The following is a 23,900-nucleotide window of genomic DNA, read 5'->3' as shown; positions in this document are numbered from 1 at the left end:
CCACCAGGGACGAGACACTCGGACCAGTAGGTTAGCTTGCTGCTGGGGTCCAGCCGATCTGGACTGGGCGAGATGGGCTAGACATGCCTTAGAGCCCTCCCGCGGTCCCTCCCCGGTCTCAATCGTACACCGATGGGGTCCTCGGCCTGGCCTGCACCCTCTCGCAATTTAGGACCCCTCAGGATTGTCCACAGGCCAGGCCGAGGGACCCCACCAGTGCACGAATCCGTGCACCAGGCCTCTAGTTTAAAAATAAGCCCAGAAGGAAATTTATAAAAAATGTTAACGTTAATTATCGCTTAGAGAATTGCAGATGATTTTTATCTCCTGGATTTTTCAAATTCTTCACATTAAATATACTTTATATAATCTGAAAAAGAAATATATAGAAGGGTTTATAGTAAGAAATCAAGGATGGTTTAACATTAGAAAACTCATTAATATGATTCACCATATTAACAGACTATAATAGTATAACCACAAGATTTAGTGAACAATTTGTTATAGGAGGAATAGAAATGTCAGAGGAATTTTTAGAATGCTTAATTGGGTAATGGAGCCTAGGAAGCACTGTAGATGGCAGGGAAAAACTAATGGGTATGGTTTCAAATAAAATGAGTTTATGTGCAGGCACGTAGGTAGAAATAATTGTCTGGTGGTAAGTGATTGGGAATAAGTGGCTCAGGAAGTACAGAAAAAAAGGTCATATATCTTCATTAAGAAATTCACAACCTAGTTGGGAGATTTTAGCACACAGAAAAATTAAGATAATGAGTATAATTTGAAGAATTAAAATATCATTTTTATTATGAGTATAATGTAAAAAGGAAATGGAAATCATCAAGATTATATATTTGGGGGACTGTGTTAAGAATAAGTTGGAATGTTGTTTTTTTTTAATAAATATTGTTCAGGTTACTACAATTGTTCCTCTTTTTTCCTCCCATAGCTCCCCTCCACCCGGTTCCCACCCCACCTTCTGCCCTTACCTCCCCCCACTGTCCTCATCCATAGGTGTATGATTTTTGTCCAGTCTCTTCCTGAACCCCCCCATACCCCTTTCCCCCTGAGAATTATCAGTCCACTCCCTTTCTATGCCCCTGATTCTATTATATTCACCAGATTATTCTGTTCCTCAGGTTTTTAATTCATTTGATTTTTAGGTTCACTTGTTGATAGATATGTATTTGTTGTTCATAATTTTTATCTTTCCTTTTTTCTTCTTCCTCTTCTTTAAGAATACCTTTCAGCATTTCATATAATACTGGTTTGGTGGTGATGAACTCCTTTAGCTTTTTCTTATCTGTGAAGCTCTTTATCTGACCTTCAATTCTGAATGATAGCTTTGCTGGGTAGAGTAATCTTGGTTGTAGATTCTTGCTATTCATCACTTTGAATATTTCTTGCCACTCCCATCTGGCCTGCATAGTTTCTGTTGAGAAATCAGCTGACAGTCGTATGGGTGCTCCCTTGTAGGTAATTAACTGTTTTTCTCTTGCTGCTTTTAAGATTCTCTCTTTGTCTTTTGCTCTTGGCATTTTAATTATGACATGTCTTGGTGTGGTCCTCTTTGGATTCCTTTTGTTTGGGGTTCTGTGTGCTTCCTGGACTTGTAAGTCTATTTCTTTCACCAGGTGGGGGAAGTTTTCGGTCATTATTTCTTCCAATAGGTTTTCAGTATCTTGCTCTCTTCTTCTGGCACCCCCATAATTCTGATGTTGGTACGCTTGAAGTTGTCCCAGAGGCTCCTTAAACTATGTTCATATTTTTGGATTCTTTTTTCTTTTTGCTTTTCCAGTTTGGTGTTTTTTGCTTCTTTGTATTTCAAATCTTTGACTTGATTCTTGCGATCCTCTAGTCTGCTGTTGGATCTCTATATATTATTTTTTATTTCAGTCAGTGTATGCTTAATTTCTAGTTGGTCCTTTTTCATATCCTCGAGGGTTTCGCTAAATTTATTGGCCTTTTCTAGGAAATTCTTGAAAAACCTTATAACCGTGGTTTTGAACTCTGTATCCAGTTGTTTGCTTTTCTCCATTTCTTTCATTTGTGACCTGTTTCTTTGTCTCTGCATTTTGGCTGCTTCCCTGAGTTGATAGAGTGGCTTTGTGTGCTAGGTGTCATATAGGGCCCAGTGGCTCAGCCTCCCCAGTTACCTGAGGTGGACATTCTTGGTGCACCCCTTTGTGGGCTGTGTGCAAAGTCTTGTAGTTAAGCCTTGATTGTTGTTGGTATCACTGGGAGGAATTGACCTCCAGGTCAGTTGGCTGTGAGGATCAGCTGTGTCTACGCTGGGAGAACTTCTGTGCTGGAGACACCCTTATGGGAGAAGACTTGCAAAAGCCTCTATGCTCCGCTTGGATGGGGCGGAGCAGACAGCAATGGCTTCACGTCAGCCCTGCCCTATGAGGCCCCTGGGTCTCAGTGTCCCTCAGTAATCGCTGCAAGCACCTCTGAGAGAAAGCCACCTTTGAGTTTCGCGTGCTGCCTGACAGTCCAGTTTCTCCCTGAATGAGTCTGGGTCCCCAGAGTCTCGCCTAGAACTGGAATTCAGAGCAGTCGGGAGCTTTTTTCTCCCTTCCGATTGAGAAAGCCAGCCATGTACTCAGTTGCCAGCCCTCACCGTGCGCGCCTCCGTACCTCTGCCTTCCGCAGCTCCTGTTAGTCTCAGTGTGCTTTTCTCTTTCCTTCTAATTGTAGAATTTCCACTCAGCCAGCCTTCCTGTGGTTCTGGATGATGTCCATTTTGTCTTTTAGTTCTAGTTTTGAAATTGTTGTGTGAGGCAGCAGTTCAGGTGTTTACCTATGCCGCCATCTTGGTTTCTCCATCAGTTGGAATATTAAAAGCTAATGGATGGATTGGGATTTAGATATTCACTAGGAAAATTTAAAGGTGAAATTAATTATTTTAATTAAACTGTTTTAATTTCTCAAAGTAAGTTTTTTCAGATATCCATATAAGTTGGTTGGCTAGTTTAAATGACTAGGTTATCCTTAACCAAAGGATTAGTTTACTATTTGATAAATGCATGAATGAATTGTTCATATTGTGTGAATATTATCAATGTTTACTCTGTCAGACACTGTTTTAAGTGCTCTAATATGTATTGATTAATCTGCACAAAAATCCTGTGCAGATAAACATAGTATTTTTAGACCTATTTTACATAAGAGGAAATGGAGGCATAGAGGTATAAAGAATCTTCTCCAAGGTGTAGTAAATGGCCAGTATTTGAACCAAAGCAGGTTAGCCTTAGATTCTGTTTTCTTAGCTATCATGCTAGATTGTGTTACTCTCCATTTGTTTATACATCCTATATAATAATCCTATTTAATAAAGAGGTAATATGCAAATTGACCATCACGCCCTTGCACACAAGATGGCCGCCCCCATGTCCTCACAAGATGGCCACCACAAGATGGCTGGCAGGGGAGGGCAGTTGGGGGCGACTGGGGTGGCAGGGGAGGACAGTTAGGGGCGACCAGGCCAGCAGGGGAGGGCAGGTGGGGGCGATTGGGCCTGCAGGGGAGGGCAGTTGGGGGCAATCGGGCCAGCAGTGGAGCAGTTAGGCGTTGATCAGGCTGGCAGAGGAGTGGTTAGGGGGTGATCAGGCTGGCAGGCAGAAGCGGTTAGGGGCAATCAGGCAGGCAGGCAGGCGAGCGGTTAGGAGCCAGTAGTCACTGATTGTGAGAGGAATGTCCCCCGAGGAGTCCCAGATTGGAGAGGGTGCAGGATGGGCTGAGGGACACCCCCCACCCCCAGTGCACGAATTTTGTGCACCGGGCCTCTAATTTGTTTATAAATTCCAAAATAACATTAGCACTTTCAGGTATGTTTTATTCCACTAAGCCATTGATTGTATTGATAATTTGTTCATAAGATTCCACACTCTCCCCACAGAGATCTATATGGAGTGCCTATAACCTAACTTCTCAGTTTTGTAATAATTGGGTGTACTTTTTGTTGTTGTTAATCCTCACCTCAGGATATTTTTCCATTGATTTTTATAGAGAGTAGAAGGGAAAGGGAGAGACAGAGAGAAACATCGTTGTGAAAGAGACACATTGATTGGTTGCCTCCTGCACACAACCTGATCAGGGCCAAGGAACCTGTGACCAAGGTACATGCCCTTGATTGGAATCGAACTCGGGACCCTTCAGTCCACGGGCTGACACTATTCACTGAGCCAAACCAGCTAGGGCTGCTTATACTTTTTTTTTTTAATATATATATTTTTATTGATTTCAGAGAGGAAGGGAGAGGGAGAGATAGAAACATCAATTATGAGAGAGAATCATTGTTTGGCTGCCTCCTGCACACGCCACACAGAGGATCGAGCGGCAACCCAGGCATGTGCCCTAACCGAGAATCAAACCTTGACCTCCAGGTTCTTAGGTTGATGCTCAACCACTGAGCCATGCCGACTGGGCTGGGTATATATTTTTTAAATCAAGTCATGGCAAGTATTCCTCAGATAAAGAAAAGCTATGGTCAACTTCAAGGGTTAATTTTGTCTTGGGAGTATGGGGGGAAGAGATCAACCAGTGAACTTCCATGCATATACAGTATGCATAACCTGTGGACACAGACAATGGGGTGGTGGTGAGGGCCTTGAGGGGGATGTGAGTGGGCTGGAAGAGGTTAATGGGGGAGAAAGGAGGACCTGTGTAATACTTGCAACAATAAAGATTTTTTTAAAATGAAATAACATTAAAATTATTTTTTTTAACATTTAATGGTACCCTTCTTCATGGCCCCTACAAGTGTCACTAACTGTTTCATATTATCTTGCCTGCAAAAGAAACCAAAATGGATAGGATTTTGGTGCCTCAGTGAGTCATTATGCTGCCATGGAGAAGTAAACAAGAGAACAATGCTCTCTCTATGGATAGTAGATAAGAGTTGAAAATATTGCCTCTTCAGAAATGTCACAAAGCTAAGACAAAACTGCTTTATAGGATTTATTTTATGACTTCAGCTATAAGCAATAAGGATTATGCTTTCTTTAGATATGATCCTCAAAAGTTATTAGGTTCTTTAATTACAGTTTGAGAAGTAGTTTCAGATAACTTCTGTGGTCATTCTGCTTCTCAGAATTTAAAATGACCTAATCACTGTATCCAGAATGTTGGGTAAATAACTTGATAAAGCTTGTAAAACTCTTTATAAGAAAATGCTAAAATGCTTTTTCCCCTGTGTTTTTTAAATGAGGACAAATTAATCACTTATTTTCAATTGATTCCCATGTTGCTAAAGGTGTATTTCTCAGTAAGACATAGGTCTTCAGTTTTGTTCTTTCTTGTGTTCTAATGTGGAACTTTAATATCTGAAAGTTCATTTTGTGTCTAGAGGCAAGATTTACTGCCAAACTATTAAGACAGCTTTATAAAATTTTCATGATGATTCAGTAACATCCAGACTTCCTTGGATGAGTCTAAAGCACTAAATGTAACTATGTTATACTTAATTTACTCAAGTGTAAAGCTGATTGGACAGAGTTAAATAAAAACTTAACACTTTACTGGTTCCATGATCACTTGGGTGATACTGACTTTTTGACTAAATTTCTTACTAATGTGAATAAAGATGAAGTTGCACCTTAAGTAGTATTTGGATTAGTTTGATATTTTGAAGCAAAGTGGCAGCCATTTGCAAATATGCTTAACTAATTTTTAAAAGATTTTGTTTTCTGTGTATACAGACAGTCAGAATGATTGGTTAACATGATTAAAATAAAGTATATGGTTTGTTTGTCTTTTAATACGTTTTTATTGATTTTAGAGAGAAGAGAAGGGAGAGGGGTAGGCAGATATGAACATCAATGAGAAAACATCCATCAGCTGCCTCCTGGCATGCCCCCTATTGGGGATCAAGCTCTGACCAGAAATCAAACTGGTGACCTCTTGTTTCATGGGTCAGTAGCCACCTGAGCGGGGCTAAAGTATATTGTTTTTATAAAACTGACTGGATTAGTTTCCCGTGCTGTCAACATTTTACCATATCATCTTAGACATTTTTTAATTAGAATGTAGCTTTTCTGAACCTTCTACTAATTCTTTGTTCGCTAAATGTATTTTATTGAGGTTTTGCTGTCTTTTTCATCTTTCCAATAGAAAAAAATTATATTCTGTGACTAAATAATGTTGAGTATCATAAAATCATCTTTTTTTACTAGATGACCAGCCATCTCACTTTGCCTGGGACTTCAGGCATGCCCCAGATATAGGAGTTTTGGCTTTAAACCAATCTATCAGCTTAAATCTGACTAATTATCTGGATAAAAACACCTTTCTGTAAATTGTGGAAGCTATTTCCAATATACTGCATATTGCTTTAAAAGAATTTTATCCCTCTTCATTTGCTCTTTTACATAACACATGGCTGGGGTAATATGAATCGTCTTTAAAGATAATCACTTTAAAATACCATTGCTTCACTTATAAGAAGAAAGTATTTGATATTCATGGTTTAATTCTTTTTTTACAGGTATGTTGAGTCGATGGGATGATAGTCAGAGATTTTTATCTGACCATCCATATCTTGTATGTGAAGAAACTGCTAAATATCTTATTTTATGGTGTTTTCATTTAGAAGCTGAACAGGTATCGTGAACTTTGAATTTCTGGGAATCTTAGGGGAATTCTGATATACATGTTTGTTTTTTAATATTTACTTTAAATTAAAGTAAGAGGGTCATTAAATGGAATTATACTTTTTGTTTTTGCTTTCAGATCTACTTGAATTACTGTGGGAATATTTTTTTAGTTATTTCAGTTAGCACCTGGAAATCTTTTTCTAGTATGCCTCCCCTGAGTCCCCATCTCTCTTGCTCCCATATACTGTAAACCTTTTAAAATATATTTCCAGAGGTATTTCTTATCATTTTAATCTATTTATTTTCAGAAAGGGGCTCTAATGGAACAAATAGCACATCAAGCTGTTGTAATGCAGTTTATTATGGAAATGGCCAAAAACTGTAATGTGGATCCAAGAGGGTGTTTTCGTTTATTTTTCCAGAAAGCCAAAGTAAGTAGCTATTTGGTATTATAAATGGGAATGTTAGGCCTTAGCTGAGACCTCTTTGATCCATATACATCAAAGGAAGCCATTCAGCCAGGATGCCACAGGTTAAATTCTGTAGATTTTATAGTGGAAAGAAAAATTATATTGCTGATTTTATGCTAATTTTACAAGTGTATGTATTCAGGAAAATTAGAATATTCCTTCATTCATTCAGTAAATATTGAGTAACAATTAATGCAAAAGTATAGCTGTTTAAGAGGCTAAGGATACAGTGTAGAATGAAATAGATACAGATGAGTCCATGTTTAGAACTTAAAGCTTAATGAGATGTCAGACTTTTGTAATGAAAAAATAGGAAACAACTTTAAAAATGCAACAGAGAAGAATGGCTAAAAACAAACAAACTAGTACATAGAATATTATGCAACCAATAATATTATATTTTGAAGAATTTTTTTAAAAATATATTTTATTGATTTTTTACAGAGAGGAAGGGAGAGGGATAAAGAGTTAGAAACATCGATGAGAGAGAAACATCGATCAGCTGCCTCCTGCACACCCCCCACTGGGACGTGCCTGCAACCAAGGTACATGCCCTTGACTGGAATCGAACCTGGGACCTTTCAGTCCGCAGGCTGACGCTCTATCCACTGAGCCAAACCGGTTTCGGCTTGAAGAATTTTTAATCTGAGATAATGCTTTGCTATAAAGTCAAAAGAAATGATATGTATTTGTGTGGGCCATGTTAAAAAAAAATAGGTATGTCTAGAAAGATTAAGTACCATTTCACACTCACTAGATTAGTAAATTAGCAAATTGTACAAGAAATAGACCAATAAGAATTTGCATTCACTGCCTGTGAGAGTATAAATTGCTACAACCACCTTGGAACTTTTCCTTGTAAAGTTGAACAAATACGCATGCCCAGAAATGCTCCTAGGTATATATCCTAGAGAATAGATTTCTCAACAGGTAGTCCAAGGACACTCATGGGATTTTACTAGTAATAGCCTTTCAGGAGGGCCAGGGTAAAAACTGTCGTTATAATATTAATACTAAGATTTTATTTGCCATTTTCACTCTCATGGGTGCAGTAGACAAGGATTCAGAAGCAGAAATGTGAATCTAGCTATCTTCTATTAATCTAGACCTGTCACTAATTTTCTTTTCTTTTTTTTTTAATGTATTTCATTGGTTTTTTACAGAGAGGAAGGGAGAGGGAGAGAGAGCTAGAAACATCGATGAAGGAGAAACATCAATCAGCTGCCTCCTACACACCCCCCACTGGGTATGTGCCCGCAACCAAGGCACATGCCCTTGACCGGAATCGAACCCGGAACCCTTGAGTCCGCAGACCGACCCTCTATCCACTAAGCCAAACCGGTTAGGGCTGTCACTACTTTTCTTGTTTTGAAAATTATTTTGTTTTGTTTTAAATCATCACCCGCAGATATTTTTTTCATTGATTTCTAGAGAGAGGAAGTGAGGAAGGAGAAAGAGATGAAAGGGAGGGAGGAGGGGGAAAGAGAGAGACAAATTTCGATGTGAGAAAGACCCATTGGTTTGGTTGCCTCCTGCATGCACCTGTACTGGGGCTGGGGAACCTGTAACTGAGGTACATGCCCTTGACTGGGAATCAAACCCTCAACCCTTAGGTCCGCAGGCCAATGCTCTAACCACTGAGCAACCAGGCCAGGGCAGTTTTTTAAAAACATGTTATAAATGTTAACATGTAATGTTTTTTATTGTTATGTTTTAGTTAATATTTTTTAAATTCTTCATTTTTAATTTCTTTTTTTTAAATAAATCTTTATTGTTCAGATTATTACAATTGTTTCTCCTTTTTCCCCCCATAGCTCCCCTTCACCCAGTTCCCACCCCACCCTTTGCCTTTACCTCCCCCCACATTGTCCTCATCCATAGGTGTACAATTTTTATCCAGTCTCTTCTTGCACCCCCCATTCCCCTTTCCCCCTGAGAATTATCAGTCCACTCCCTTTCTATGCCCCTGATTCTATTATATTCACCAGTTTATTCTGTTCCTAAGATTTTTAATTCACTTGATTTTTAGGTTCACTTGTTGATAGATATATATTTGTTGTTCATAATTTTTATATTTACTTTTTTCTTCTTCCTCTTCTTTAAGAATACCTTTCAGCATTTCATATAATACTGGTTTGGTGGTGATGAACTCCTTTAGCTTTTTCTTATCTGTGAAGCTCTTTATCTGACCTCCCATTCTGAATAATAGCTTTGCTGGGTAGAGTAGTCTTGGTTGTAGGTTCTTGCTATCCATCACTTTGAATATTTCTTACCACTCCCGTCTGGCCTGCATAGTTTCTGTTGAGAAATCAGCTGACAATCGTATGGGTGCTCCCTTGTAGGTAATTAACTGTTTTTCTCTTGCTGCTTTTAAGATTCTCTCTTTGTCTTTTGCTCTTGGCATTTTAATTATGACATGTCTTGGTGTGGTCCTCTTTGGATTCCTTTTGTTTGGGGTTCTGTGCGCTTCCTGGACTTGTAAGTCTATTTCTTTCACCAGGTGGGGGAAGTTTTCTGTCATTATTTCTTCCAATAGGTTTTCAGTATCTTGCTCTCTCTCTTCTTCTGGCACCCCCATAATTCTGATGTTGGTACGCTTGAAGTTGTCCCAGAGGCTTCTTACACTATCTTCAACTTTTTGGTTTCTTTTTTCTTTTTTTTTGCTTTTCCGGTTGAGTGTTTTTTGCTTCTTTGTATTTCAAATCTTTGACTTGATTCTTGCGTTCCTCTAGTCTGCTGTTGGGTCTCTGTATAATATTTTTTATTTTAGTCAGTGTATGTTTAATTTCTAGTTGGTCCTTTTTCATATCTTCGAGGGTCTCGTTATATTTATTGGCCTTTTCTAGGATATTCTTGAAGAGCCTTATAACCGTGGTTTTGAATTCTATATCCAGTCGGTTGTTTTCCTCCATTTCTTTTGTTTGTGATCTGTTTTTTCGTCTCCCCATTTTTCACTGCTTTGCTGAGTTGGTAGAGTAGCTTTGTGTGCTAGGTTTCCTATATAGACCAGTGGGTCAGCCTCCCCAGTTAACCTGAGGTGGACACTCTTGGTGCACCCCTTTGTGGACTGTGTGTACAGCCTTGTAGTTAAGTCTTGATTGTTGTTGGTATCACTGGGAGGAATTGACCTCCAGGCCAGTTGGCTGTGACGATTAGCTGTGTCTTCACAGGGAGATTTTCGGTGCTGGAGACAGCCTTATAGGATTAGCCTTGCCAGATTGCAAAAGCCTCTGTCTCAGCTTGGAAGGGGTGGAGTCTCAGGGTGGGGAGACAATCTTGGCTTCCCGTCAGCCCTGCCCTTGCGCGCACGCGCGCCTTCAGACCTCTGCCTTCCCCGGCTCCCGAGTCTCCGCCCGAGAGTCCAGATTCCCCCCACAAGAGCATGGGTCCCCAGGGGCTCGCCCGGAACTGCGGTTCAGTGTAGTCGGAACTGGGGTTCAGTGCAGTCAGGAGCCCTCGACTCCCTCCCGCCAGGGACAGCCTGTGGTAAACTCCGCAGTCAGTCCCTGTGCACACTGGCGCCTCCAGACCCCTGCGAGTTTCCGAGTCTCCGGGTGCCTTTCTCTCTATCTGACAGTCCAAACTCCCACTGTATGAGTCTGGGTCCACAGGGTTTCACCCGGAACTGAGGTTCAGTACAGTCGGAACTGGGGTTCAGTCAGTCGGGGGCTTCTTTCCCCCTCCCGCCAGAGAAAGCCAGCCAGGCACTTCAACGCCCTTCCTCTCTGCGCGCGTGTCTCTATACCTAAGCTCTTTGCCGCTCCTTCTCCGTGAGATTTCCACTTTCCTTCTAGTTGTAGAATTTCCACTCAGCCAGCTTTCCTGTGGTTCTGGATGGTGTCCGTTCTATCTTTTAGTTGTAGTTTTGAAATTGTTGTGCGGGGCAGCAATTTAGGTGCTTACCTATGCCGCCATCTTGGTTTCTCTCCATTTTTAATTTCTAACATAGTAAATATTAATAGAATTAGCCCACATAGATAGGAGATCTTTAGGTTCCTCAATAATTTTCAAAAGTGTGAAGAAGTCCTGAGACCATAAAGTTTGACGATTGTTGCCTTAGAGAAACTCATATAGATATGCACTAGCAGAATTGTTCATAACAGCAAAAAGCCTGGGAACAGCCCAGGTGTCTGTTAACAGTAGAATGAACCAGCATCAGTGCAAATAAAAAGCAAGAGAGTGAAAACAGGCTACAGAATTATATATCTAGTATAAGAAGAACTAAACAATATATTGTTCAGGTACACATAGATAAGCAGAAAAACTAAAGAGGCAAAATGAAGACAAAAGTCACAATAATGGTAACCTCAGAGAGGGTGGGAATGCCTTTTGTAAACTGATTTCTAAGGTACTAAATAGCAATGATCTATTTCCTAATTTGTGTTAGGTATATAGTGGGTTTTTGCCTAATAAACTATACATATATCTTAACATGCTCTTGCATACATGGCACATTTAGTATACATAATTAGAAGTTAGAAGGAAATATACCAAAAGTTTAACTTTGATTATATGTGGGTGGTAGAATTATAAATGATTTTTTAAATGCACATATTTCCTTTTATAAATTGAAGATGCCATTGTATTTTAAATTAAAAAGAAAATATTAAGATGGTGGTAGTCCTACCTTAAATGTTCTAAACAATTCTAAAGTATAACCTAAATGGGAAATTTTCCCGAAATAGTAGAGTTTTAATGAGTAAATGATCGAGTTGGTATTTTAGCTAGTTTTCTGATGACTATTCTAAAATTTCACTTATCACATAGGCATCAAAAAATTTTTTTTCTTTTTCATCTTACATTAATGACTATGTTTGAACTTGTGCTTAATAGGATAATGGAACATAGCCACACTATGTATATTCTTTGAAATTTCCTTAGAATTGAACTGAAAGGCACTAAAGTCTTTATTTTTTTATTCTTTATAGTATTACAAAAAGTAGTACATATGTCTCCTTTTTTTCAACATTGACCTTCCCCCAGCCTCCCCTTACCCCGGCACATGCCCTCACCCCACCCCCCTCAGTGTCTTGCATCCATTGGTTATGCTTATCTGCATGCATACAAGTCCTTAGGTTAATCTCTTATCTGCCCACAGCCTTCCCACTGTAATTTGACAGTCTGTTTGATGCTTCTCTGCCTCTGTATCTATCTTTTTGTTCATCAGGTTATGATGTTCTTTATTATCCATAAATGAGTGAGATCATGTGGTAATTTTCTTTCACTGACTGGCTTATTTCACTTAGCATAATGTTCTCCTGTTCCATCCGTGCTGCTGCAAACAGTAAAAATTCCTTCTTTTTTATACCAGCGTAGTATTCTATTGTGTAGATGTACCACGGTTTTTAAATCCACTCATCTGCTGATGGGCATTTAGGCTGTTTCCAAATCTTAGCTATTGTAAATTGTGCTGCTATGAACATAGGGGTGCATATATCCTTTCTGACTGGTGTTTCTGTTTTCTTGGGATATATTCCTAGAAGTGGTATTACTGGGTCATATGGCAGTTTCATTTTTCAATTTTTGAGGAAACGCCATACTGTTTTCCTTAATGGCTGCACCAGTCTGCATTCCCACCAGCAGTGAATAAGGGTTCCTTTTTCTACGTATCCTCTCCAGCACTAGTCGTTTGTGATTTGTTGATGATAGCCATTCTGACAGGTGTGAGGTGGTACCTCTTTGTTGTTTCGATTTGCATCTCTCAGATGATTAGTGACTTTGAGCATGTTTTCATATGTCTCTTGGCTTTCTGAATGTCCTCTTTCTAAAAGTGTCTGTTTAGGTCATCCTTTGCCCATTTTTTGATTGGATTGTTTATCTTCCTTTTGTTAAGTTATATGAGTTCCTTGTAAATGTTGAAGATTAAACCCTTATTGGACATAACATTGGCAAATATGTTCTCCCATGCAGTGGGCTTTGTTGTTGTTTTGTTGATGGTTTCTCTTGCTGTGCAGAAGCTTTTTATATTGATGTAGTCCCATTTGTTTATTTTCTCCTTAGTCTCTCTTGCCCTAGGATCTGTGTCTGTAAAGATATTGCTACGACATATGTCTGTAATTTTGCTGCCTATGGAGTCTTGTAGGATTTTTATGGTTTCCCGTCTTACATTCAGTTCCTTTATCCATTTTTAGTTTGTTTTTGTTTATGTGTAAGTTGGTGATCTAGTTTCATTTTTTTGCATGTATCTGACCAAATTTCCCAGCACCATTTATTAAAGAGACTGTTTTGACTCCATTGTATGCTTTTGCCTCCTTTGTCAAATATTAATTGAGTATAATGGCTTGGGTCAATTTCTGGGTTCTCTATTCTGTTCCATTGGTCTATATGTCTGTTCTTGTGCCAGTACCAGGCAGTTTTGAGAACCATGGCTTGGTAGTATACCTTGATGTCTGGTATTGTGATCCCTCCAACTTTGTTCTTCTTTCTCAGGATAGCTGTGGCTATTCGGGGTCTTTTTTCATTCCAGATGAATTTTTGAAGAGTTTGTTCTAGATCTTTGAAATACGCCATTGGTATTTTAATAGATATTGCATTGAATCTATAGATTTCTTTAGGTAATATGGACATTTAATGATGTTGATTCTACCAATCCATGAACATGGTATGTTCTTCCATTTGTTTATGTCTTCCTCTATCTCTTTTTTCAATGTCCTGAAATTTTCTGAGTACAGGTCTTTTACATCCTTAGTTAAGTTTATTCTAGGCATCTTAATTTTTTTGTTGCGATGGTAAATAGGATTGTTTTTTTCATTTCTCTTTCTGTGAGTTCATTATTGGTGTATAAAAGGCCATAGATTTCTGGATGTTAATTTTGTATCCTGCTACATGGCCAAATTCATTTATTAGGTCTAGTAGTTTTTTGATGGAGTCTTTGAGGTTTTCTATGTATAGTATCATGTCATCTGTGAGTAAGGACAGTTTTACTTCTTTTCCAATTTGGATGCCTTTTATTTCTTCTTCTTGTCTGATCACTATGGCTAGTACTTCTAGTACTATGTCAAGCAGGAGTGGTGAAAGTGGGCATCCTTGTCTTGTTCCTGTTCTTAGGGGAAATGGATTTAGTTTTTGCCCATTGAGTATGATGTTGGCTGTAGGTTTGTCATATAGGGCTTTTATTATGTTGAGGTATGATCCCTCTATTCCCACTTTGCTGAGAGTTTTTATCAAGAAAGGGTGTTGGATTTTGTCAGATGCTTTTTCTGCATCAATTGGTATGATTATGTGATTTTTGTCTCTCAGTTTGTTTATGTGATGTATCACATTTATTGATTTGTGGACATTGTACCATCCTTGCATCCCTTGGATAAATTCCACTTGGTCATGGTGTATGATTTTTCTAATGTATTGCTGAATCTGATTTGCTAGAATTTTGCTGAGGATTTTAGCATCTATGTTCATCAAGGATATTGGCCTGTAGTTCCCTTTTTTGTCGTGTCTTTATCTGGTTTTGAGATTAGGGTAATGCTAGATTCATAGAAAGAGGTTGGAAGTGTGCCTTCCTCTTGAATTTTTGGAATAGTCTGAGGAGGATAGGTTTTAGTTCTTCTTTGAATGTTTGGTAGAATTCCCCTGTAAAGCCATCCGGACCAGGGCTTTTGTTTGCTGGAAGATTTTTGATCGCTGTTTCAATTTCTTCAGTAGTTATCAGCCTATTCAGGTTTTTTGATTCTTCTTGGTTGAATTTTGGAACTTGTATTTTTCTAAAAATATGTCCATTTCATCTAGGTTGTCCATTTTGTTGGAATAGAGTTGTTCATAGTATTTTTTTATAATCATTTGTATTTCTGTGGGATCGGTTGTTACTTCCTCTTTCATTTCTGATTTTGTTTATTTGGATCCTCTCTCTTTGCTTCTTGGTGAGCCTGGCTAGAGGTTCATCAGTCTTGTTTATCCTTTCAAAGAACCAGCTCTTGGTTTTGTTGATCTTTTGTATTGTTTTTTTGGTCTCCATATGTCGTTTATCTCCACTCTGATCTTTATTATTTCCTTCTACTTACACTGGGTTTTTCTTGTTGCTCTCTTTCTAACTCTTTAAGTTGTATGGTTAGATAATTAATTACCATTGTTTCTTGTTTTTTGTGGTAGGCCTGTAGAGCTATGAACTTCCCTCTTAGGACTGCTTTCACGGTGTCCCATAGATTTTGGATTGTTGTGTTTTCATTGTCGTTTGTTGCCATGATGCTTTTTATTTCTTCTTTGATCTCTTTGGTAACCCATTCATTGTTTCATAGCATGCTATTTAGCCTCCAGGTGTTTGTTTGTTTTTTGTGTGTGTGTTTTTTATTGTAGTTGATTTCTAGTTTTATGCCATTGTGATCTGAGAAGATGCTTGATATGATTTCTATCTTCTTGAATTTGAAGAGACTTTGCCTGTGTCCCAATATATGGTCTATTTTTGAAAATTACCCGTGTGCACTTGAGAAGAATGTATATTCTGTAGCTTTGGGGTGAAATATTCTGTAGATGTCAATTAATTCCATCTGATCTAGTGTGTCATTTAGGATTGATGTTTCTTTGCTGATTTTTTGTTTAGAGGATTTGTCCAGTGGTGTTAGTGGGGTATTAAAGTCCCCTACTATGACTGTATTGCTGTCAATCTCTCCCTTGATATCCTCCAGAAGTTTTTTTATGTATTTGGGTGCTCCTGTATTGGGTGTGTATATGTTTACCAGAGTTATATCTTCTTGTTGGATTGCTCCGTTTAGTATTATGAAGTGGCCTTCCTTATCTCTTTTTACGTCTTTCACTTTGAGATCTAATTTGTCAGGTATAAGTATTGCTACCCCAGCTTTTTCTTTTTCTTTTTTTTTTTCATTTCTATTCACCTGAAAATCCTTTTACCATCCCTTCACCATAAGTCTGTGTGAGTACTTTTTGCTGAGGTGGGTTTCCTGTAGACAGCAGATATATGGGTCATGTTTTCTTATCCACTCAGCTACCATATGTCTTTTGATTGGGGCATTTAATCCATTTACATTTAAAATTATTATTGATAGGTACTTGTTTGTCGCCATTTTTATTCTTTATGCCTGTGTTCCTTCTTCGCTTCCTATTTCTTCTTTTTACAGCAGACCCTTTAGCATTTCTTGCATTGCTGGTTTGGTGGTGATAAACTCCCTTAGTCCTTTTTTGTCTGTGAAGCTCCTGATTTCACCCTCAATTTTGATTGATAGCCTTGCTGGGTACAGTGTTCTTCGATTCAGACCCTTCCTTTGCATGACTTTGTATATTTCATTCCATTCCCTTCTGGCCTGATGTGTTTCTGTTGAGAAATCAGTCACTAGTCTGATGGGGGATCCTTTGTAGGTAACTTTATGTCTCTCTCTGGCCGCTTTTAAGATTCTTACTTTGTCATTGGTGTTTGCCAGTTTAGTTATAATCTGCCTTGGCTTCAGCCTTTTGGGGTTCATTTTGTTTGGGACTCTTGTGAGCTTCTTGGACTTGTGTGAGTTTTTTCTTCCCTATATCAGGGAAGTTTTCTGTCATTATTTCTTCAAACAGTTTTTCTATTCCTTGCTCAGTTTTCTCTCCTTCTGGCACCTCTATTATGTGGATGTTGTTTTGTTTTGTGTTGTCCCAAAGTTCCCTTAGGCTCTCCTCCTGTTTTTTAGGGTTTTTTTCTAGATGCTGCTCTGCTTGGGTATTCTTTCCTACCTTGTCTTCTAGCTCACTGATGCAGTCCTCTGCTTCTTCTAGTCCAGTGGTTCTCAACCTTTCTAATGCCGCGACCCTTTAATACAGTTCCTCATGTTGTGGTGACCCCCAACCATAAAATTATTTTCGTTGCTACTTCATAACTGTAATTCTGCTACTGTTATGAATTGTAATGTAAATATCTGTGTTTTCTGCTGGTCTCAGGCGACCCTGCTAGTGGTTCTCAACCTGTGGGTCACCTTAGGCCATCGGAAAACACAGATATATTTTTTTTAAATATATTTTTATTGATTTTTTACAGAGAGGAAGGGAGAGGGATAGAGAGTTAGAAACATCGATGAGAGAGAAACATCGACCAGCTGCCTCCTGCACACTCCCTACTGGGTATGTGCCCGCAACCAAGGTACATGCCCTTGACCAGAATCGAACCCGGGACCCTTGAGTCCGCAGGCTGACGCTCTATCCACTGAGCCAAACCGGTTAGGGCGGAAAACACAGATATTTACATTACGATTCATAACAGTAGCAGAATTACAGTTATGAAGTAGCAACGAAAATAATTTTATGGTTGGGCGTCACCACAACATGAGGAACTGTATTAAAGGGTCGCGGCATTAGAAAGGTTGAGAACCACTGTTCTAGTCTAATGTTGATGCTTTCTTTTGAGTTCTTTATTGCAGTGATGTCATTTTTCATTTCTTCTTGGTTCTTCTTCATTTCCTCTTGGTTCTCACACATATTGTTGAATTTGTCTTCCAACCTTTTCAGCGACCTTATGACCATTTCTCTGAAATCTTTCACTGACATATTGCTTGTCTCCATTTCGTTTACTTCCTTTTCTGTTGATGCCTCCTTTTCTTTCGTATGCGGGTTGTTTCTTTGTCTTCCCATGAATCTCTCCTCCCCGGGTGTCTGGTTATGTAGCACTCTCTCTCCTGTGTTGACTTTCTCTGGGCAAAATCTGACCTTTCTGTGAGAAGGTGCAGAGCTCGTCTGAGTCTGCGTATTCCCGCTGCTTGAAACCCTGGGTTCGTGGGTTTGCAGCTGGTCCCTTAGTGTTGTGGTTGTAGGGTCCCGGCAGGTATCTGATTCTTCCTAGTTGAAGGTCGGCACTGAAGTCTTTAGATCTTAACACTATTCATAATAATCATTTTTTAAATTAAAGAATTAACTTTCATGGGTGCTTACTTTGTGCCAGGTACTATTATAAGCACTTTTCATGGATTAACTCCTTAAATCCTCATAACATTTTATGAGGCTTATTCTCTTTTTTTTAATATATTTTGTTGATTTTTTTACAGAGAGGAAGGGAGAGGGATAGAGAGCCAGAAACATCGATGAGAGAGAAACATCGACCAGCTGCCTCCTGCACACCCCCCACTGGGGATGTGCCCACAACCAAAGTACATGCCCTTGACCGGAATCGAACACGTGGGACCCTTAAGTCCTCAGGCCGACGCTCTATCCACTGAGCCAAACCAGTTAGGGCGAGGCTTATTCTCTTTTACAAGTGAGGAAATTAGCATAGAATTAAGTAAGTGACCCATAGGTTACTTAATAAAACAAAAATCAGTCAAATTTCTCTAGATCTAAATCCCTAGGTCTTAGGCATGCAGAAAGACCAGCAATTGTGTTACTTGATTCCTTTAATAGTTTATTGCATAACTATTTCAGAAAGATTATTTTGGGGATATAAAGACTAACATTCCAAAAGTCCACACAAATACCATATATTGGCCAAGGTGAAATGCTATAAATATACTTAAATAATTCTATTTGTAAAAATATAGAATGGCAGTATAGAACATTTTCTGCATTATCTGTATAGATATTGATACTAATAACTAATCCACAGGTTTTAATCTAATTACACAACATGAACTACATTTAAAAAAAATAGCATTACCCTGCTGGTGTGGCTTAGTGGTTGACCATCGATCCAGGAACTAAGAGGTTGCTTGTTCGATTCCTGGTCAGGGCATATATCTGGGTTGTGGTCTCAATCCCCAGTAGGGGTGTGTGTAGGAGGCAGCCAATTGATGATGTTCCCCTCATTGATGTTTTTATCTCTCTATCCATCTCCCTTCCCCTCTCTCTCTCTGAATAAAAACATATTATTAAAAATAGCATTGCAGACAAATGGGCCCAGTGATATTAAGGAATGAGACTGACAAAATCTCTTCTACCACTTGAACTTAAAGCCTGCGTTCTGTTAGTGTAGAATTGGCACTGTGTCATTCTTGATCTGCAGTGGAAACATTTATAAATGGAGGCTATTTCCAACAGGATATTTTGTATTGGGATTTTTGCTTATATTATACCTCAGTAAACTCATTGTACTTTTCTCTTTCTATAATGCTGGAAAAAATGTACTTGCTTAACTAAAACACTAAAATATTCCCATAATGAAATTCTGTGTTGAGTCTTACTTGGTTTTCATAACTTTTACAGATAAGGAATATAGAATCTGAGAATCACTAGAGACAGGTAATAGTGTCCCCTTATTATTTGGTGGAAAGTTATAAGGTTTTTAAAAGTATTCCTAGATTGTTGCTTGGCAATGGGAAGAGGAAAGGAGAATGTGAGAGGATAAATTAGGACTATCTTGAATCTTGTCAAGAATTCAGATAAATCAAGGGAAAAACAAACAAAAAAAAAGCCTACTTTCTTTTTTTATATTTATGTCTGTTTAAAGAGGGATAATTTATTAGTTTGTTTTATAAAACAGTAAGTTTTCACAAATCTAACAGGGAACTTGGTCGTTTCTTCATTTAAACTATTCACCTCATCTTTACTTCCTCTATTCCAGACCTAATATAAGAATTTATATTAGAATTTGTTAGAATTTACTCTGTGGTCTAGAAGTCTTCAAAAACAGTCTTTATATTCTGTGTTTTCTAGGCAGAGGAAGAAGGTTATTTTGAAGCATTCAAAAACGAACTTGAAGCTTTCAAGTCAAGAGTCAGACTTTATTCTCAATCACCAAGTTTTCAACCTATGACAGTTCAGAATCATGTTCTCCATTCTGGTGTTGGATCTATAGGTTTATTAGAATCCTTACCACAGGTAAGTTGGAAAAGCAAATGTTTATTTATAAATGTATAGTTCACATAATTTTTGTTCTTTTGGACTACTCTTCTTATATGTAATACTAGAGGCCTGGTGCACGAAATTCATGCACGGGTGTGGGGGGCGTCCCTTAGCCCAGCCTGCATTGTCTCCAATCTGGGACCCCTCGAGTGAGGTCCGACTGCCCGTTTAGGCCCGATGGGATCGGGCCTAAACAGGCATTTGGACATCCCTCTCACAATCCAGGACTGCTGGCTCCCAACCACTTGCCTGCCTGCCTGCCTGATTGCCCCTAAACACTTCTGCCTGCCAGCCTGATCACCCCGTAACCACTCCCCTGCCAACCTGATTGATGCTTAACTGCTCCCCTGCTGGCCCGATTGCCCCTAACTGCACTCCCCTGCCAGCCTGGACACCCCTAACTGCCCTCCCCTGCTGGCCTGGTCACCCCCAACTGCCCTCCCCTGCAGTCCTGGTAACCCCCAACTGGCCTCCCTGCAGGCCTGGTCACCCCTAACTGCCCTCCCCTCCTGGCCTGGTCGTCCCCAACTGCCCTCCCCTGCAGGCCTGGTCCCCCACAACTGCCCTCCCCTGCAGGCCTGGTCACCCCTAACTGCCCTCCCCTGAAGGTCTGGTCACTCCCATTTGCCCTCCCCTGCAGGCCTGGTCACCCCCAACTGCCCTCCCCTGCTGGTCTGGTCACTCCCATCTGCCCTCCCCTGCAGGCCTGGTCCTCCCCAACTGCCCTCCCCTCCTGGCCTAATCACCCCCATCTGCCCTCCCCTGCAGGCCTGATCCACCCCAACTGCCCTCCCCTGCAGGCCTGGTCGTCTCCAACTGCCCTCCTCTCAGGCCTTGTCCCCCTCAACTGCCCTCCTCTCAGGCCTTGTCCCCCTCAACTGCCCTCCTCTCAGGCCTTGTCCCCCTCAACTGCCCTCCCCTGCAGGCCTGATCACCCCCAACTGCCCTCTCTTGCAGGCCTGATCCCTCCCAACTGCCTTCTCCTGCTGACCTCGTCACCCACAAGTGCCCTCCCTTGCTGGCCATCATGTGGCAGCCATCTTGTGTCCACATGGGATTGGCCATCTTTGACCACATGTGGGCGGCCATCTTGTATGTTGGAGTGATGGTCAATTTGCATATTAGGCTTTTATTATATAGTATAGGTGTGGCCATTTAAAAAAATTTTTTATTGATTTCAGAGAGGAAGAGAGAGATAAAAACATCAATGATAAGAGAGAATCATTGATCAGCTGCCTCCTGCACGCCTCCTACTGAGGATTGAGCCCACAACCTGGGCATGTGCCCTGATTGGGAATCGATTAGTGACCTCCTGGTATATAGGTTGCCACTCAACCACTAAGCCACGCAGGCTGGGCTAGGTGTGGCCATTCTAAAATTCTTACCTTAAAAGAGAACAGAGTTTCATTTCATGCCCTCTTTTGGCACTAAATCTCTTCCATTTCTTTGGTATTTAAAGAGACACCAAATTCCACTCTTTTAAAATAGAAGAGATGAGTTGTGCCTAAGCACAGTTTAAGGGCAAGTGTTAGCTATTTATTATTTCAATCATAAACTTCTCAAGATAGCTCTGAGGAACATTTTTTTCTGAGTAGATCTATACTGTTTAAGAATTTATTAAAGTGAATTAGCTTCAAAGCATACATCTAATTGGCAACCAAGGTTATCTGTTGCATGAGCTTATTTAGTATTGCTAATTGTTGGTGTTGCCTACCAGGTGTAACATTTTTAATCCACATTAACATAGCTCAGTGGTCGGCAAACTCATTAGTCAACAGAGCCAAATATCAACAGTACAACGATTGAAATTTCTTTTGAGAGCCAAGTTTTTTAAACTTAAACTTCTTCTAACGCCACTTCTTCAAAATAGACTCGCCCAGGCCATGGTATTTTGTGGAAGAGCCACACTCAAGGGGCCAAAGAGCCGCATGTGGCTCGTGAGCCGCGGTTTGCCGACCACTGACATAGCTTATGCTAAACTGTTCTTTCTGATAATATAGGCCACCTGTTTGAGTTTCTTTGAAGTTGGCTGTTAGATCAACCATGTCACTAACATTTATGTCAAAAAGAAGAGGAGGTTAGACTACCGATCTGCCTAGGATTGTGATTTTAAAATGTCATTAAAAAGTTGATGCCCATTTTGACTTTCGTAGGATTTTAATTGAGCCCAGTAATCTCTCATTTGCAAGATTTTAAGACCAGCTTTAGCTTAAAGTTTAGTCTGTTGCCTACACAAGGAAAAGGAAATTCTCATTCAGAAGACAATGTGAGGAGAGCCCTGTTTATTTTTAAATTTCATAAAGCAGGAATTGAGATTTTTCAATGTCTTGAACTTATGTCTCTATAATTTCGCCATTTCAGTTGTCACATGTATTATAAGACAAAGGGACAATTTAGGAAAGCAATTGGTCATATTTAAGACAGCCAAAAATGTTATTCTGAAGGATGGAAATAATCAAAGTCTGACTTTTAAATAATTAGTTATGCTACCCGTAGTTAAACAAGTAATATTCCCCCTTGATTTTTCCCCATGAATTCTCTCTTATTGCTGTTTAGATATAGTGATGATTTTCTCTTCATTTCCTTGAGCCCACAGGGTACTAGTCTTTTTAAGGTAATTTTATGACTAAGTCACTGTCAAGTCCAGTGTAGAAACTTAAAATTAAGAAGTCACATAATGAATGTAAAGGAAAAAATTTTTTGAATGATATCATTGATTCTAATATAAGAGAGAAAGATACATGTTAAAGTATCTTGAGATATTATATTATCAAAAAGTTGCTTCCAGTTTGAGAGTTCTTGTTCTGTGTATCAAATAGCAACTAAGATCTGCTGCTAGGTATCCTCAGTAATTTTGACTAAGGACCTGTACTTATACAATTTTGACAGTTTTGAATTGCTGACATTACTAGGATTGTTTAGATTTAATTCATCATGCTGGGAGAAGAGCATCCTAGTTTACTCCTTCTGAGGGAGAGAAGGCCTGGATAAGATTTCAGCTAGATGCATAGGACTATCAACTGGTGAGGGAAATATGATAAGATGAGAGGCAACCTGAGGGGCTAAGTTGTCAACTGAGAGAAGATTTGGAAGAAAAGCTTACCATAATACCCCATTTTTATTATATCAGTTTATAGGTTGCAAAACACTATTATTATATGTTGTATCATTTAATGATCTCAAAAGCCCTATGATTCTTTTTCACTCATATTATGGATAAATAAACTGTGGAGAATTAAGTAATTTGCCTGAAGTCAATACAATAAATGATGGAGCTAATATTCTAATCCTGGATTTCTATCCTACTTCACCGCTTATTCATCTATACCAGTGGTCAGCAAACTCATTAGTCAACAGAGCCAAATATCAACAGTACAACGATTGAAATTTCTTTTGAGAGCCAAATTTTTTAAACTTAAACTTCTTCTAACGCCACTTCTTCAAAATAGACTCGCCCAGGCCATGGTATTTTGTGGAAGAGCCATACTCAGGGGGCCAAAGAGCCGCATGTGGCTCGCGAGCCGCAGTTTGCCGACCACGGATCTATACCATAATTGTTGTTGAATCATATACAAGAAATAGGACAAGACACTCGGTCATGTGCTCTTGGGAAGAACTGGTCAATGGGACAAGAAATATGTTGAGAATGTTTCTAGATGAGAATAGGGGGTAATCAGTGGAATTTAAGTATAGATTATGGTTAGGTGTATTTAAGTCTCTTCATGATGATGTCGTGCAGTTCTTAGGAAGATGGGTTAGATGAGTTCTGGAGAATCTTCTTAGCCAACTCTCAAGGAAAACTGGAGCCTTGCCTTAATAGAAACTTCTGTTCTGAAGAACTTTGGAATTGGATCTTAGCATTCTATTTCTGTAGAGAATGGGATAATGTAATGCGAGTATTGATAACTTTTTATACAATTTAAATTTGGGTAACATTTTAGCTTTTAATTTCATTTTTTAGATTGACAACCTTGAGAAATAAGCCAAATATCATTATCATTAGTTTTGAGAAAACTAAAATAAGGCTTCTTGATAAAGACATATGTAATAGTTACTATTAGGCTTATCCTATATGCTAGCTTTTAATTCT

The 23,900-nt window shown here is 39.3% G+C and overlaps 2 protein-coding genes across 5 annotated transcripts in view; one reads left to right on the top strand and one right to left on the bottom strand.

The window, feature by feature from the left end:
• Positions 1 to 23,900, top strand: part of CDC37L1 (cell division cycle 37 like 1, HSP90 cochaperone) — a 72,095-nt gene that overhangs the window by 17,462 nt on the left and 30,733 nt on the right. For all 3 annotated transcript variants that reach the window (XM_080669938.1, XM_080669939.1, XM_080669937.1), the window contains exons 4-6: positions 6,488 to 6,603; positions 6,905 to 7,027; positions 19,622 to 19,786. In XM_080669938.1, coding sequence (XP_080526064.1) covers positions 6,488 to 6,603; positions 6,905 to 7,027; positions 19,622 to 19,786 — 404 coding nt within the window. The remainder of the gene's footprint in view (positions 1 to 6,487; positions 6,604 to 6,904; positions 7,028 to 19,621; positions 19,787 to 23,900) is intronic.
• The window catches only part of AK3 (adenylate kinase 3), a 51,393-nt gene that overhangs the window by 527 nt on the left and 26,966 nt on the right, over positions 1 to 23,900 (bottom strand). The gene's annotated exons all lie outside the window — the stretch shown is intronic.

The sequence above is a fragment of the Plecotus auritus genome, assembly GCF_963455305.1.
Source record: "Plecotus auritus genome assembly, chromosome: 5".
In the NCBI taxonomy this organism is placed as follows: domain Eukaryota; kingdom Metazoa; phylum Chordata; class Mammalia; order Chiroptera; family Vespertilionidae; genus Plecotus; species Plecotus auritus.
This window is presented reverse-complemented; position numbering and strand designations above follow the sequence as displayed.